This window comes from Triturus cristatus, chromosome 4_1, assembly GCF_964204655.1.
Source record: "Triturus cristatus chromosome 4_1, aTriCri1.1, whole genome shotgun sequence".
NCBI classification, from domain to species: domain Eukaryota; kingdom Metazoa; phylum Chordata; class Amphibia; order Caudata; family Salamandridae; genus Triturus; species Triturus cristatus.
The window spans coordinates 523,955,673-523,974,330 of NC_140585.1; the positions used below are offsets into that span (position 1 = coordinate 523,955,673).

Sequence of the window (18,658 nt, forward strand, 5' to 3'; positions counted from 1 at the left end):
TTAATGTGCTGAGACGTTTGATACCAAACTTCTCAGTCTTCGGTGTAGCCATTATGATGCTGTGGAGTTCATAATGACAAACTCTCAGCACCATATACTCTTAAGGTGACCGCTCAGCCTTCCACGGGCTTGGACGCCCCACTCACTGCAGCCGCTCCTGCCTTGCCTTTTGCCGCCTCCTGCATGCAGATTCCCCCGTCCTTCGCTCGCTACCTCTTCGAGTTTCCCGCCGCTGCCTCCCTGCGGCCCCGCCCCCCTGTGATTCCATTCGCCGCCCCGCTCCCGCCACCCAGCTGCTCCTCCCTCCCGGATCCTTACTTATGACGCCCCCAGAACGACCGCGCAGCGGACGCACGCAGCGGGAGCGCCAATTGTGCGCCGAAGGTGCGCCAAAGGTAAGCCCGTCTGCGCCCGTCCGTGCCTGGACCGCGCCCTGCGCCAGACCCCCTGGTTCTCGTCGCCGCCAGCGCACCCGACTCACCTACAACGCTACAACCCTCCTCGCACTCAACGCCGGACAAAACAACGCCTGCCACCACGCCACCCCGAGATGCACCCACGGACTCTTCTCCTGCCTCCGTCCCTGCACCGCACCAGCCAAACTGAGCCCCGGCAACAACCATCTGAAGTGCATCCTACTCAACACCCGCTCCATCCACCGATACGCCGTCGAACTCTGGAACCTCCTCGACTCAACATCACCAGACATCGCCTTCCTGACGGAAACCTGGACGAACGCGTCCTCAGCGCCCGACATCGCCATAGCCATCCCGGACGGCTACAAGATCACCAGGAAGGACCGCATCAACCAGACGGGAGGAGGCATCGCCATCGCCCACAAGAACACCATCCGCATCACGACCAACTCAGATGACACCCTCACCTCCGCCGAACACCTCCACTTCCAGATACACACCGACCCCAAGACCACTCTCAGAGGCACCCTCGTCTACAGACCACCGGGACCACGCACACAATTCAGCGAAGCCATCACTGATTTCGTCAGCCCACATGCCATCAACTCCACCAACTACATCCTCCTGGGGGATCTCAACTTCCACCTGGAGAACAACAAGGACCGCAACACCGTCGCCCTGCTGGACAACCTCGGACTCAAGCAACTGGTAACCACACCCACCCACTACGCCGGCCACATGCTTGACCCAGTCTTCTCATCCAGCAAGCACGTCTCCTTCAGCCACTCCACCAAACTCCAGTGGACCGACCACAGCTGCGTCCACTTCAGCTTCAGAAAAACGACGACCCACCACCGCCCGCAACAACCCCCTCGTAGGAACTGGAACAAGACCACAATCTACCAGCTCACCACCTTCCTCAGCCAGAACCCCCCCCACCAGCTCAATGGACCCCAACGAAGCCGCCAACAACCACACTCAATGGATCACCAACTGCGCAGACGCCCTTGCACTACTGAAGAACCCCCCAGCAGACGCGGCAGCAAGAAAACCTCCTGGTTCACCGACGAACTCATCACCTCCAGGAAGAACTGCCGCTCCCTGGAGAATACCTGGCGCACCAACCAGACCACAGACAACATGACTGCCCTCAAACACGCCACCCGCAAACACCACCAACTGATCCACGCCACAAAGAAGACAGCCTTCAAGGAACGACTGGACAACAACACCCACAACAGCAAAGAACTCTTCACCATCGTCAAAGAGCTCTCCAACCCCGACGCCGGAAACAACGACATCACTCCCTCGCAAGACCTCTGCGACTCTCTCGCAGCCTTCTTCCACGACAAGATAGCCGACATACACAACAGCTTCGGCCCTCCAACCACGAACCCCACCACCGAACCGACGCCCCCCACCGCCACCCTCCGCACCTGGACCCCGGTCAGCACCGAAGACACAACTCGCACGATGAACACCATCCACTCCGGATCGCCCACGGACCCCTGTCCACAGCACATCTTCAACTCGGCCGACCACATCATCGCACCCCACCTCCGCGACATCATCAACGCCTCCTTCAACACCGCCACCTTCCCGGATTGCTGGAAACACTCCGAGATCAGCGCCCTGCTGAAGAAACCTACAGCAGACCCCACCGACCTCAAGAACTTCCGCCCCATCTCGCTCCTTCCGTTTCCTGCCAAAGTCATCGAGAAGACCGTCAACAGACAGCTAGCCGCCTTCCTTGAGACCAACTGCTCCCTCGACCACACGCAGTCCAGCTTCCGAGCCAACCACAGCACGGAGACCGCCCTCATCGCAGCCACAGACGACATCAGATCCCTACTGGACAACGGGGAAACAGCGGCCCTCATCCTCCTGGACCTCTCCGCAGCATTCGATACCGTCTGCCACCGCACCCTGGTACAACGCCTGAACAACACCGGAATCCAGGGGAAGGCCCTAGAGTGGATCACCTCATTCCTCGCTGGAAGAAGCCAGAGAGTCCGCCTCCCCCCGTTCCAGTCAACGGCCACTGAAGTCGTCTGCGGCGTCCCCCAGGGGTCATCACTCAGCCCCACCCTCTTCAATGTCTACATGAGCCCCCTCGCAGCCATCGCACGCCAACCCAACCTCAAGATCATCACCTACGCCGATGACACCCAGCTGATCCTCTCCCTCACCAACGACCCAGACACCGCCAGAGCCAGCCTACACGAAGGGAGGAAAGACATCTCCGAATGGATGAAGAACAGCCGCCTGAAACTGAACTCAGACAAGACGGAGGTTCTCATCCTGGGGTCATCACCCTCCGCCTGGGACGACTCCTGGTGGCCCCCTGCCCTGGGCACCACCCCCAAGCCTACGGACCATGCACGCAACCTGGGCTTCATCCTGGACTCCTCCTCTCAATGTCCAGACAAGTCAACGCCGTCTCGTCTTCGTGCTTCAACACCCTGCGCATGCTTCGAAAGATCTTCCGGTGGATCCCCACCGAGACCAGGAAGACGGTCACCCAGGCCCTCGTCACCAGCCGGCTGGACTACGAGAACACCCTCTACGCCGGCACCACCACCAAACTCCAGAAGAAACTCCAACGGATCCAGAACGCCTCAGCTCGACTCATCCTGGACATCCCCCGCCACAGCCACATCTCCGGACATCTGAGAGACCTCCACTGGCTCCCCGTCAACAAAAGGATCACGTTCAGACTCCTCACCCACGCACACAAGGCCCTCCACGACCTGGGCCCCAAGTACCTCAACAACCGCCTGACCTTCCACCAGCCCACCCGCCAGCTCCGATCCGCCAGCCTCGCTCTCGCCACCGTCCCACGCATCCACAGAGCCACCGCCGGAGGAAGATCCTTCTACCTGGCGGCCAAGACATGGAACTCCCTCCCCATCCACCTCCGGACAACCCAGGACCATCTTGCCTTCAGGATGCAACTCAAGACCTGGCTGTTCGAGCAGTAACATTCCCCCCCCCCCCCCAGCGCCTTGAGACCCTCCGGGTGAGTAGTGCGCTATACAAATGCCGTTGACTGATTGATTGATTAATGGCAGCACTGCACTTACAGTGCCAGGAATGGACTTGGGCACTGTAGGGGTACAGGGGTCATGCACCTGTACCCTCACCACTGGCATAGGGCACCCAGCTAGAGGGGTGACTGATGTATGCCAGGGCAGTGGTTTGTGGGCATGGCACACAGGGATGTGTGCCATGTTGACTCTTCACTTTGTTCTGCACCAAGGCACTCAGTCTGCAAAGGTAGTGTGCGAGTGTCAGGGTACAGGTCCTCTGAGGGTGGCACAATAAGTGCTGCAGCCCTTAGAGGCCTTCTCTGGTCACAGTGTCCTGGGTACCTGTGGTACCATTTACCAGGGGCTGACATGTGGCCAGAGATGTCAATTGGGTTTGTTTTTGGGGAAAGAACACAGGCCCTGGGAACCTGATTGGCAGGGACCCAGGGCACACCAAAAAAAGTGCATCAGTAGACTGGCAGAAAGTGGGGGGGGGGGGGGGGGGGGGGGTGTTACTGCAAAAGAAACCCAATTTCCTACAAGCCTTGTGTATGAAGTGGATATTACTCGAGACATTGCTATCGCGCTATCGCACCAGCCGGGCAGCAGTGCTTTGGGTATCCAGCCTAGACGTCTGACCAACAGGTAGAGAGTGAAGAAAAGTAGAAACAATGAGTGGAGGAGGCATGAGGAGAGGAAAAGACGTTGATGAGTTGATAGTGATAAGAATCAGATGGAGCATTGTCTATCATGCTGTACTAGTAAAGAGATATTATCGTTTGTCCCATTGAGGCATGAGACTGTACAGCTGTACAGTCTACAAGCCTCCTCCTAATAGTTACCTACACAGTGTGTCCACTGCTAAACATGGAGTTTTGGAAGAAGACCACCTCAGATTCTAAGAGGACCGAGGCAATCAGCATAAGAGATGGGGGGAGTCCTTAGGTTAGCAGGAGGAGCCGTGTGCAATAATCCTGTTGATCCAAAACTATTTTCTCGCATTTAATGATTAAGCACCCATCACTGTTTTTTAGGCTCTGGCTTTAAACGGTCAGGATTCAACTTGAAAACATATGTTTGCAAACATAAGTGGTTCATAAATCTCTAACATAGGGGAACCTACCTTTGATTGAAAGATGTGAAAAGAGATTCAAAATAAAATTAAACCTTGATAAAGGGGGTTATCTCTAAACATGTGTTGACTATTTGAACATTGAAATATAAAGATCGCGTTGCAACATTTATGAACAAAGAACTATTTTATTGAAAAACCTCACCAGATGACAGATTCATGAAACTTAAACTGGCATTTCTATGCTACAGAAATAGACCTTCGATAAAGTATCAGTACAAGAAACTCCCTCTTCCACACACTGCATCTAGTAGAAACAAAGCTTATGAGGAAGCTGTTTTGGCACATTGCAGGCTACCCCTAACTCCTACAGAACATTGGTTCTGACCAAATGCTTACCATAATGGCCTCAATCTATCTTAGACTGCTAACCCCGATAATAGCGCTCACTATAACAACCTCAGCCTAAAAAACATTACAGCATATTACGTCTGGCTTCCTTTATAAGCACCTGTTAGACTTTCTGTACACAATTACTACAGCTATCACAGAATGTACCAGCAGTGCTCAATGACCTACAAAGTCACTTCACCTAAACTTTTACTAACTATAACAGTTGTATAGGCCATGTTTATTAATGATGAGATGATATCGAACACCAAATATAATCACAATTACCACTACTTCCTATGATATCCTAAAGCCCTGACTCAATGTACCTTCTCTGCAACTGCCTCCAAAGGGGTCTAATCCAATGACCTCTAATGTGGAACTCTTTGCCACTGGTGGTTCGTCAGATACAGTAGGTGGAGTGTGGATACCGGTTCCTGGCGCTGTGACATCTCTTTCGAGGTAGCTACGCGCTCTATAAAATGTGTTATAATTTTTTATAACTCTTAAATGCATTACAGGGAGCTCTATCACTTAACCCTCCCTTCCTTTTAAACTAGGAATACCAATTTCCCTACTCTGGAAGCATATCCACTCTTCAATTTTTCCACCTCAAAGGTTTTCGCTGTCTGAGAACATACCTCAGCTTGAGCAACTCCTTATTACAAGTACTGATCTAAAGCTAGCGAGCCCAAAAGCAACGTGTTAGACCTGGCATCTTTTGGCATGGATTCCCCTGCCTTTTTGCTTTTGCCCTCTTGTTTTTTACTGTGTGCTGAACTTCGTTTTTTCTGGTTTTAGGACTCTGGGCACTTTACCACTGCTGACCAGTGCTAAAGTGTATGTGCTCTTTGTCTAAAATGTATTGGCATTTGGTTTCTCCATGATTGCCCACCACCAGGCTGATGGGACTTATACCACCAGGCTGATCGGACTTCCTGAGCTAGAGTGATGGGAGGAGTTGACACTTGCACCTGAATATAGGGCTGTGCCTGTCCCCTCACAAACAAGCTGCATACACCCCTGCAGGAGCCAGGGCCAGGAAGGGCAGGGTCTTTTCCATTACTTAGAGCTTTCTTTGAAGTCTCCCTTCTTCCAAGGCTAAAATGGGTACATAAGTGAAGAGCTGTTGTGGTGCCAGGAGGGCCTCCACTTTGCTGCTTGCTTTACTGTGTTGGCCTGCTGCTTCTTGCCTGGAAGTGAGAGGACTGGACTTTACTCTCTGCATCCTACATCCTGCATCCTGCTTTCTAAGGTTCTCCAAGGGCTTGACTGACCTTGCCTCCTGCTGCTGAAGTCCCAGGGAAATCAAAGATTTTACCTGCATCTTGCTACCAGCACCTGGGCTCCTCAGCTGTCAGTCCTGCCCTGCCAAGTTGGGCCAAATACAGTCCTGGGCCCTTGGAGGTGAATTTGGTGCTGTAATCAAGAAATCGATGTATAGACTCCAAAGTGTCAGTTCGGAACCAGCGTATCCCAGTGAAATCGATGCATCGCCAATGCCTGCAACTAAGCCGTGGACACCGCTCACCAAGTACACGACGCAGCATCCTCAACTTTGAACGCAGCCCCAACTTTGTCGCAGCACCTCTGAAGAACTGCCACTGCATGAGTCTCCAGCACCGCTCCACCGAAGTCTGTGACACACCACTCCGACTCTGACGCAGACCTGTGTGGCTTTCGACCGATGCATCACCTTCAGCCGAGCAGCTAGACTTTGATGTCGTAGAATCGACGAATCACACTGTTCACATCATCGATGCCACGTCGCCTTCAGGAACCGAGGCCTCGCATCTGCAGCCAATCACTAACCATGTATACTCATATGTACCAGTTCTGCCAATGCACACAGCAACAAAATAGTCAACCTCATAACAGATCACAAGCTTGAAGCAATCTTATTCACTAAATTATGGCAAAATGAACATTCTTCACACATACTGGATCTGTTTGCCATCTTCACCATCAATAAAATTACAGATTATCGATGGCAACAGACAACTCAAAGTTGGCAAGGGCAATATGGTCATTCTAAGTACCATTATCAATGGCAGGTTTACACCTATCAAAAGTTTAGATTCCTTTACTGTCTAAAACTAGCCATCAACATATTGTCCATCAACATATTGTCCACCAACATTATGCAAATAGCATTATCTTTGACCCACCTATGAAGTTACCAAAATGTATAGACTGACTAAATCCATAATTGAGAGTTGAACCATCTGCACAAACAATTTCTTCCTCAGCAACTTAAACATCGATTGGGAAAACCCCACAGGCAAATATGCCTCTGCTGTTAACACCCTAGCTAACCTACACAATCTTTGCTAACTCAAATCATCACCAACTCATATAAAATATAAAATCTTAGATCAGACCCATCACCCACAAATACTTGTCACACCACTTCATCGTTTCCATCCACATAATCTGATGTGTAAATAATCTGAACTCTAAACAGACCCACAAAGAAAAAACGTGTTCAACCTCTGAAAAAGCTTACCTCACAAGCTTTCCAAATCCTTATTATTACCAATGCTGTGGCCCCTTAAACACCTCACAAAATGTTGAAATAGCTACCAAATAATATGAAGTAATGATAGGAGAAATCCTTGACAAACTCACTCCTCTACACTTCAAAATACTCAAACCAATGACTAGCCAACTTTGGTTCATAGAATAAACTGAACAAAACAGAAGCAATAAAAGTAAAACATAAAAAAATGGTAACAGTCAAACCCTTCTCTAATCAAAATTCATAAGAATACAAACTTACAATCTCTGCAGCAAAATCAACATTCATGAGCAAACAACCACCTTCCCAAAGGCCACCTGATCACTGCTTTGGCACATCAATAATCAATTTTCAATGCCAAATGACAACTGACTGGCACCAAGAAATATATAAAACCTTTTCTTGAACAAAATCCAACCAATACAGATAAGGTCCACTTGAATAGCACAGTTCCCACTGACTCCCCCAAAGATTCACATAACCGCCTTAGCTTTTACTTCTTCAAATTATCTAGCAAAAAATGTCAAAACAAATCTTATCCGCCCCCTCAAAATGATCAAAGAAAATACCCATGTCTTTCAAGATACTGGGGTGCACACAAATTAATGCTTCCATAGACCAAGGCATATATTCACATGCACTAAAATCATCCAGAGCATAACCATAATCATACAACTCTAACTTAGACCACACACAAGTAGTCACTGTCCAATATTAAACCATATTTGGCTTGGGAAAGTAATGGAGAAAACAATAGCTGCCCAATGAAACACCTTCGACATCCAGGAAGGACTACTGGTCAAAAAGCAATCTGGATTCAGTGCTGATGTGCATCACATTAATTTTTTTTAATTTAAGGCTCTTATATAGTGTTTAATAGGGTTTATTTTATTTAGGGCTTTTAAACAGCATTAAAAGGTTCTTGACAAAGGTAATGCCCATCTGCTTGTTTAAGTATATCTACATGCAGCCTTTAACTATATTGTCTACGGCAGTCTTCTCGTGACTCTTCAAGACCATACAGGAAGATAAGGAAAGGCTTTAAACTGGTGCTTGCTCAATCTGTCTAGATAATTCAATCTTTACTTGGAGCCTCTATGTTTAATTCTGAAAACATTTCTTGTGTCTTTGTGCATCGATAGGCTGACAACAATCAAATGTCTAAAGACAAACAATAGAAAAAGCGGTCTATCCCAAATACATTCATACTTGTTGGGCAAACTTCTCATATTCAAGCTTCAGAAATCAGATTTTCTCCTTATCTCTGTTTCTCTTAAAGGATACCTCGCCCGTTCATAACTAAACTCACATAATCTAGAAGGTGCCTACCCAAATCCAACACCACCAGCTAAATCCCCAGTGTTCACTCTAGATTACATTCTTACGCTCATCCTACCTATCAACAAAGTCCTAAATGGTATGCATTTTCATCCTCACACCTAAAAGAAAGTCCAAAACCTCATTCCCATTGTACATGTCAAAATAGCTAATAACTCACTAGTCATATCTACCAGGACTTTGGAAAAGCAAATTGCGCTGGTGCTCCCCTATTGTCATTACCCTTTTCATTGCATTCCTATAGTGTAGGGTAAGACAAGTGATCATTTAAACTCCATAGCTAGAGCCATGACTGACTCCCAATCTCAGTTAGAAGTCAAGTTAGGCTGAATGGTCCACAAGGCCTTCCACAATAATTTTGACTTGACTTATTCTGTCTTATACATCCGATACATCTAGAATCACTTCTTTCGCAACAGCTGCTTTGGACGATGTCTACTCCACCAGAGAGCCTTTCTTAATTATTTTTTACCCCCAGAATGCAGTGTGAAATGTTTTACTGTAAAGTACCCTAATTTCCTAATCCTTTTTAAACCCCAGAATATTCTGAGAACTATTTTACTGTAAAGTACCCTATTTTCTCACGTTTTAAAGTAAAGGGCCCTTCTATCTCAATATCTATAAACATGTTTCAAATAAATAAATAAAATGATGCATCTATGTGAGATAGCACCAAACTCGCTTCATACCAAAACTAACTACATTCGCTTCCATTTGCGATGATGGCTTGGTTGTAATCATCTAATCACTGTATCATATGAAGACGATATCAGCTAGGCACCATTTGCGAAGGTACTCTCTGGGAGAACCCCTGTCACCTCTGCTGAACACTGTCAATGCATCACTAGCCTAAGGTATCTTCCAGAACACCCTCAACACTGGTCACAGCCCACCTCTCCTGCAGAAGAGGACCTCACTGAGCAACTGATAGACCACACTCATCTACCATACCTGGTGATGATCCTTGAGAAAGCTGTAGATTATCAGATTTTCAAGAAGATAAACCCAGTGTCCTACTGCTAAACTTTCAGTCTAGATTCAGACAGCCATCATTCAAGTGGCTGAAGACACGTCTGATACCTGAAAATGGTAAACTAGGTCTTCTACACCCAGTCAAACTGTCTTCAGACTTTTGATTTAGTCAGACTGAGCACTATTCATCACCCTAGCATTCTACATAGAAGTTTCTGCATTTGTCCTGCTGTAGTTTATGTCTCAACCAATGAACAGAGCCAAGCTAGTCCAGCTCTTCACCACAGGTTCAAAACCATCAATGTCACATGGTATTTCCCAAAGATACATACAGATCCATACCCTCTGCAATTATTTTCAACAGGGTACATAAGGTCCTTTTTGGGTGTTTAAATATTGTTTCCATAGAGTGTCCACCATATCATGTACTTGTGGTCCAAGACCTCTTATTACTTTTGACAAATCCTGCTTGCTTTCAATGCATTCGTACATATAACTGTAAAACAATGTGTTATGTTTTACGCATTAGGATAGTGTGCTTTTTGCTTATATGTTTATCTGTATGCTGTTTTCCTATACTGCTCTCTGAGGTCTTGCAGCAGCTGGAATTGTGATATAGATATATATAATTTAAATATGTTAATACAGCAGAAATATTATTCACGTTAGACTATTTGATATTTTCTACAATATGGTCATTTTGGTGCAAGACACCTAAAAGAGTACACCATAGAGTCATTGTTATAAATGTAGTTATCTCTCCTTACTTGTTTAAATGCCTGTAGAACTTCTGCTCTCTGGCTGAAATGCTTAAATAATAGATGAAGAGCCCCCGAAAGCAAAGGTGGGTAGTCATGCATTATAAGGTGAATAAGGACTCTTAAAAACGTCCTGCCACCCTCATCATCAAGCTCCACTGGGTTCTTTTCTTTACTGAAAGACAAGAATGTGAAAATCACAAGACAAACATTAGAGGGTAAAATGTATGATCCAGTGCATCACCAGAATACACCGAATTGAACAAAACACACGATTTTCATGTTCTTATTCATCCAGCAGTCCGCAGCTGACCCTAGATAGTACATTGACAAAATATGACAATGCATGGGTAATTATATCAAAGTATGCACCTGTTTTAAAAGCACTTTCAGGTAAGATCTTTACAATATAGGAATGGTTTCCAGCATTGAGACCCTTGTTTCTGGCCAGTCATGCAAGGACATAATTTTGTAACTAATGACATCAAGAGAAGGAAAGCTCAGAATCACGAGTAGCATATGCAGTGAAAATTATATAAAGTGATTTATTTCAATGTTATTACCATTTCATAATTATAATTTACTGTTATTACTTCAATGTCACTTATTTTAGAATTGAAAGTTTCAGACTCTGGCAATCATAGTTCGGAAGCATTCTGAATGTGACTGTTGTGACCCCACACTCTAGTGCATATTGTACTGGGAATTAACAAATGTAGGTGATCATTCCCACTTTTCAAGATGTCACTCTTGGAATTGCAGGATACCAAGGTAAGCAGTCTGAGGCACTTTAAGCAGTGATCACTTGCAAATGTAGGAGGACTGATGTGCCATTCCTCTATTCCCACTAGAGACAAGAGGACTAAGAGATTCGAAATATCTATGCAAACAAATGCCGGGATAGATTGACTTTTATGAAGTTTCAATTACTGCCTGCAAGCATTAGTCAGTGTGTTCTTTACAATAAGCCCACCCCTTAGTAAAGATCAACAATGCTGGGAAATGTTTGCTAGCTGCATCTCTCCTTTGATTTCTCCAAAAACCTGACTCCTTGGATACTGTGGCCACGAGTCCTGACACTTTCTTGGACTTCTGGTATTAGTATGAGCTGTGCCCGAACTTGCTGTGCACTTGCCTGTGCACACCTTTGCTTCACAAAATTCGCATTCTGATGTTAACCATGGCTGTGCATGAATAATACTCAGATTGAGTCTTATTGAGTTATGTCTCGTGGATGGCATACTCCTGGGCCAGGTAGATGCATTCTTTAATCTACATATGCATTAAAGGAGATGGAGATGTATGTAGTTTATAATTTAACTACAATACATAACGTATTCCTGTCTCTCAGGGATTGGTGTCTGTCTCCAGATAAATTCCTTTCTAAGCACATTGTGCATTTGCTGACATACCAGAGATGACCTGATGAGTGGAGAAATGCTACTTATCTTTTCACATCGAGCAGATCTTTCCAATAATTCACACATTGTTACCAAGCATGGCACCAATTATCAATAGATGCTTAGGTTCTGCAAACGGTAACAGAGTACCACATAGAACTTGACAGTGATCTTGTCCAAACTTTCTCTCATCACTCTATAGAATGAACTGTTTTCAATCAATCAGATTTTATAGGCAATCTTTTTTTCTTTTTCTAGTGAAAGAGGAGCAAAAAAAGTTACGCCCAGTAATAAATCTTCCCCAGTTCAGTCAGTTCGTTGTGTACACACATATCAAGATGGCAACAATTCTCTTTATGAGAGATGGTCTCCAACCATTTGAATGGATGATGCAGCTACATTTAAAAGACACATATCTTTAATTCTACATCCTTCTCCACATTGAAAATTCCTACAAATTAAAATGGGAGAACAAGGTTTCATCAATTCACAGCACCCCTGTGCTATCATTTTTCAGTCTCTTGGCGCTTCACAAAACAGTGAACGGGTGTCCTCAGTGATCTCAAGGTTATTTACAACGTGTCTATTCCAGAGCAGCAATGTCCTTATGGATCAATTACAGACTACGATTTCACCTCCTGAAAGTTGGGGTTTGTAATAAATCAACCAAAGCTTTTGCTCACACCAAATTTACCAGAATTTCCGGTAATCTGAGCAAATTCAAATTTCTGTAACTCCCAGGTTTGAAAGAGGTTACCATCATAAAATAAAGTTCTTATTTATAGGCATCTTCTCACATTCCTCTGCATCACCTGCCAAATAATGGGCCTTGTAGCTTCATCAATTCAGGCTGTGTTTCCATGTATCCTTCATTACCGGGCACCCCATAGACTCAAGATTTGTAATCTACAAAGAGGTTTGAGTCACTCAGACTAATTTCTTTGGCCCAGAAAAGGATTAAAGTGGCAACCTAGTGCCTAGACTACCTTTGCGCCTGGAATGGAAGACCAACTTTCAACTCCACATCATATCTTATATTGGAGTGCTACGTACGTTCATTAGAGTGGGGTGCTAGTTAAGACCAATTCTTGACTGGTGGCACATTGTCTCAGAGGGAGTTCTCTATGCATGTAAATCATTTAGAGATTCTTACAGGCTCCTTTGTGATACAAACATTCACAAGGCACCATGTTTCTTCTTTCTCAGGGACCACAATCATATAGCAATGAGATATATCTTTCAGCTGGGTGGCAAAGATCAGCAATATTGCAAAATAGTTTTGGGAATACGGTCTTCAACCTCACATTACCATACAGGCAGGAAATTTGCCAGGATATCTAATTCCTGGGGCAGATTGGTACTCCAGTCAACTAAGATATTAAAGCGATTGGAAACTCATTTCCTAATCTTTCAACCCATCCCAACAATCTGGGATCCTCTTTCAGAATATTTTTTTGCTTCTAGACAGAATATTTGACTCCTCCTATTCTACAGCTGGAGACCAGATCCACCAGCAGTTTCTACAGATGCATTACACATTCCCTTCTTTTCGAATGAATGGACCATCCAAAGTCAGAGCGCCAACTTTTTTGGTCATGAATACTCCATTTTGATCATAGTTTTACTCTATAATAGAGTGAGTCGCATCTATTTGTTCCTGGATAATACGGAACCACCTCCCGCCCATGTCACAAGTGCACCTTCCCATTGTATGCGTCACAGAAGTAATGAAATGTAACGTAAATGGGTATTTGCAAAGAACCCACTTCGCATAAGGTTTATCAAGATTGTAGGTATTTTAGGCAGGAAAATTAAAAGCGGCAGGGGAAAGAGTAGCAATGATCTCATTTTGCAAATAGCCAGGATCAAAAAAGTTTTAAGTGGCTCAATTCTGAGCTGCCATGGCAGGGAACTTTCCATTGCTGCAGACTTGGGACTAAATCCACTTCCTCACACTGGTGTGATTCACTTTAGGAAGAAAGACTAGGAGGACAGAGTGGAAATACAGAACACAGAAAGAGGAGTACAGCACAAACCTACAAGAAAGAAGAATACACTACAGATGCAGGAGGTGACTTGTGAACAAACTTCATCTGTTGGGCCAAGTGCACTTGCAAATAAGAGGTTACCGGAGAACACTACAAAGGACGGAGGTATCTCTACATCTAAATTATGAGGTTACTGATCTCGACAAAACCTTTGTAAACTCTGGATGAAATGTTAGATTGGCAGAGATTTTCAGATGAGTGAGATTAGCGCAAAGTTTATACTCAGAGAACTTTACTACTTATATATTTATATTAAATAGAATTTATATGTATGCCTTTACATGTTTTTTCAATGTCTATTTTAGTAAAGTCTCTAATTCACTCATGGTAAAGTTGCTTTTAGAAGGCCGGATAGGATCAAAGGTCAAAGCTGCATCCTGTGATGACTGCTTGCACATTAGAGAACCCCCATTCTTTCGGTTTTCTGCCAGTGTCCTTGCAAATCTTAATAGGGGGGGGGGGGGGGGGGAGTGGAGAGAAGGATATAGGATATTAGGAAACATTTTTAAAAAAAGAGGACAAACCCTGATGTATGAAATTAGGAACCACTAAGACTTGAAAGGAATGATTCCTCAACTCCCCTTCATATTTTCAGGGACTTTTCTAGTGAAAAGCAGTCAAATCTATAGCACTGAGTGCTTCGTAGATTTCCATAGAACACACTGACTGTTTCACAAATGGTTTACCACAAAAGTTAGAATTTTGCACTTGTAGAATTACTCCTATATTTGAACCAAATTTCTGACATTGAAAAGAATTGCTATGGATCAATGGAGTCTCTCAAGAGGTCAGTGGAATTCACAGAATCACAATGTATTTCAAAGCCTACCATATACGCATGCTGATAATACACCATGTGGGAACATTTACATGTGTAAATCCGATGCACGGGGAATCCCTTCTACATCCCCACTGAATATCGAGTGTTCCCTCCACATTCCCACCAAACGAAACACTTTTGCTCCAAAAACGTTTGTGTAGATTTTCATGGTGGGGTGCTATGTGAAAATGTTATGGAATACACATGAAGTTGCATGTTTGCGGGTTAGTTACCTAATGTTCCCAGATACATCACCAACGTCCCCCACTAGCGACCTTCTCCTGCATTAAAACAAGCAGAGACCCCAGACTCACAGATTTTCCTGTTATTAGAAACACATGATTCAGCATGGCGCTTTTGCCCACATCCTTCTTGTTATTGCCCTTAAGTGGCACTAAGGTCCGCAAAACATTTGTGAATAGGGCGCACATATATACATAGGGAATATTTTAAATGAAGCATAATGTTCCAAAATGGATTACGGGAGAACAATACAAGTTTTAACGATGCCATACCTTCCAGCAAACATGGTTTCTGCCTGAGCAGCAATTTCATCTATATCAGGAACAATAACTGGAAAGATAGAATACATTTACACAATCAAAAAAAATCAGAAATGTGAATGTTAGTTTTGTAGTTCATGTTAAATATTACGCCAACATTGAAATCTTCCAGCCAAATGTTTATTTTTTTATTAAACATAGGTTTTGTGGGGAAAAAGAGAAGTAAGAGGAACATCGATCTGTTCACTGCTGGTCAATTTCATTTGTGCTAGTGCACAAAATAGCATGTGAAATACGTTTGTACTGGACTGGTCCTTCTTCAATAATGTACTTGTGTCTCTAACACTGCATTTGGCTATTATGGGCAATAATGTACACTTCACAGTAGTTAGTCTCAGTTCATGGTTGGCCCTCTGAAGCGGCCACCTGCCAAGAGCTACACTAAAATGTATCAAATAAAATGAATAACACATTCCACGTCTTATTTTTCTACAAAATGATCACATACCGCAATTCTTCACGTAGGAATACAATTTGTAACCAATCGTATAATAATGCATTCCTCTGTAAAGGAGATGAAATAACCAACTCCTTTGAATCAATTTGATGTAGATCGAATTTCAACAAGTTCTTGGAAGTTTAATACTCCCGAGGAGAGAAAGTGACAATATCCTTAAACGAGAAAACTGCTTCTATTAATGATTTACACTGAAAAGATATATTAATATTAAGAAAGTTATGCAGAACAGGGTCATTCCAAAACATATCTTTGTCAATAAGTAAAACATTTAAGATTGAGTGTCAAGGCTACCATAGGAAACAAAGCTGATCCTGGAGATCACTGCGTATAGTGTGTTTTAACAGGGCTTTGAAAAACGATTTTGATTGTAATGCATAAAGCACTACCCAAAGAAAATGACACAAACGGGATTGTGCCACAGAATCGTTATTAGCCTGGAGAAATTGTGTTCACCAAGTCAAACAAGCCTTGACAAAGCCAATAGGTCTTGGCAATGCGAGCTATTGGATTTGGCTATTTTTTTTTTTTTTAAGAACATGGTCAAATCAGTCACAAAGCCAATAGGTCATATAGGTGAGATCTATTGGCTTTACCAATGCTTGTTTTTTTCTGGCAGTACAGGAGGGAGTGAGAGGGCAAGGACAACGCGGGGTGGGGGCTTTTTACGGGTCAAGCAACAACCAGCAATGGGGCGGAAGGTGGCAAGCATCAATGAAGAATTAGGAGGTAAGCAACAATGCTTGATGTGGTGGTAGGGGGCAAGTAACAGGACAGAGTGGGATGGGGGAGCATGCAATAACAGAGAGAGAAACGGGAGGTTGGGTGGGTAAAGCAACAACAGGGAGAGTGTAAGAGGAGCAAGCAACACAGATCAACAGGAGAGTGGGAGGGGGCAAGCAAGCAACAACATGGAGCGAAACAGGAGTAGAAACACATGAAGGAGATGGCCTGCACACACATGCACTCTTATGGAGTGCTTCAACTGAAGGAAAAAAAGTAGGTCTGAAAGCATGAAGGGCACAAGTACTTCAGCCACATTACAACTGTTGTAGGGCAATCTTGTAACTTTGATTTTATGTGAGAATTTTATAAAAGTATCTCCTAAAGTTACATTTTCACTTAACCTGCATTGTAAGTATGTGTACGACTAGAGCACGTGAAGCTTCTGTAACCGCTCACTGGGACAGCCTGCTTTCATTCTTGCCAATGGAGGAAGGAAGATATCACTGGCGTATCATGAATGAAATTTGTCTTCGAACCTGTCTCTTCTCATTAGTTGGGGGGGCAGTTCAAACACACGCTGCTGTTCGTAAGTTGCAATATAGGCAGCTAAATTCTCCTACCAGAAATCCGGTAAGACTAGTATACTGGGTAGCGGGAGTCACCTTTTGTTCTTTTAATAATATTCTCATAAGTACACACTTAGCTTGGCCCATGAAAGAGCAATAAGATCCCTTAAGCTGCTTGGTCTTAGACCCAATCAGCTACCCAAAATCGAGTATACGCATAGCACATATAGACATCTGAATGGTCTTAGGGGGCCAAACCACTTTCCTTGGCATCAAAGAGTATTCTTGCCCAAACTGGCTTCTCAGTACACATAAAAAACAGTTGAATATGTCTACCCTGTTTCTTATTCAGCGACCAAGAACTCCTGTGCATTTGTCTGCAGTATGTTGGAACACGGGGACATGTCTATTCACTGGGAGGCATGTTTCAAACCCAAGAAACAATGCTTTGTTCGCTCATGGTGGGGCTTACACTCTGGATGCATGGTGTGTGAATGTTTATCATTTAGTAGCACTGATGACAAAAAGAGTAAGTCAAAAAATCTTAAAGAATTGTAAATGTAACTAAGAGTACCTTGTGGATTACAGATGGAGAATGAGCAGTTGTTAACCCCTGCACCCGCAAAACACTCGTGCTCCCAACGGGTCTGACTAGGAGAGACCGCCCCTCTAAAAGAAGGACCTTGCATGCTACTCCAGCCTCCAGGTGCATCAGTTCCATCTCAGAACCTTTTCCTCACTTCAGAATGTCTCTGTTGCAATCCCTGCTCAACCGACTGCAGAAAACTGACACTTGGAAGGACACTATAAGCGACCAGCTCCTACTAACAATTAGAAAGCAATTTAAGAGCAAAGATAAATGTCTTCACCTCTCTTCGCTCATGACACAGAAAAGTTTACCCAAAAGGGCACAAATGTTTTCCCGCCTCTATAGATATTAATGCACATCAGTTTAACCGAGGGCACCATCCCTAATCCCCAATTAATCTGTTTGGACAGTTAAGATGATTTTTAACCAGATCGGATTTTCTTTCCATATACTTCACTGCTAACAATTTAATATAGCCCTACTTTGTGTTTTAGAATGCATTTTGCCCAGGAATTAAATTCTGTATCTATCTTGTTTCTATTGGAGCAGGGCGTGAGCAATGTCCTTATGACTGGTTCATTTCTGTAATGGTGCAATGGGCAACAGCGCAGCCTGCAATGGTGCAGATATGTATAGAATGCGCACAGAGTAATTACCAGCGGTTATTATTAACACATGCATTTCTAGCAATTCGTTTTTTGTTGTCCAAGGGAGTTGCACAAAAAGTATGGCATTTAATCCTATTGTACCCTTGAGTGATGTACTTCTTCTATGAGGGGTTTTATAATGATAGGCTAATCAAGCCCTTTACAAAAAAAAGCACACAACCTACTAAACATATTTGACAAGATATAAAATGTAATGTTCACCTGACAAAGATGGAGAATCAGGGACCACTGTTGAGTTTTCAACACTAGAGCCACTGTCGCCAAATTCTTTCTTGTAAATGGAAAGCATATATGTTATTCTGTAGTCCAGTCTGACGCTAAGGATGAA

At 44.3% G+C, this 18,658-nt stretch overlaps 1 protein-coding gene across 4 annotated transcripts in view; it reads right to left on the bottom strand.

Moving 5' to 3' along the window:
* ITPR2 (inositol 1,4,5-trisphosphate receptor type 2) overlaps positions 1–18,658 on the bottom strand; it is a 1,506,646-nt gene that overhangs the window by 775,550 nt on the left and 712,438 nt on the right. For all 4 annotated transcript variants that reach the window (XM_085652787.1, XM_085652785.1, XM_085652786.1 and 1 more), the window contains exons 23-25: positions 18,532–18,658; positions 15,277–15,334; positions 10,503–10,668 (exon numbers count right to left, since the gene is read on the bottom strand). In XM_085652787.1, the coding sequence (XP_085508913.1) occupies positions 10,503–10,668; positions 15,277–15,334; positions 18,532–18,658 (351 nt within the window). The remainder of the gene's footprint in view (positions 1–10,502; positions 10,669–15,276; positions 15,335–18,531) is intronic.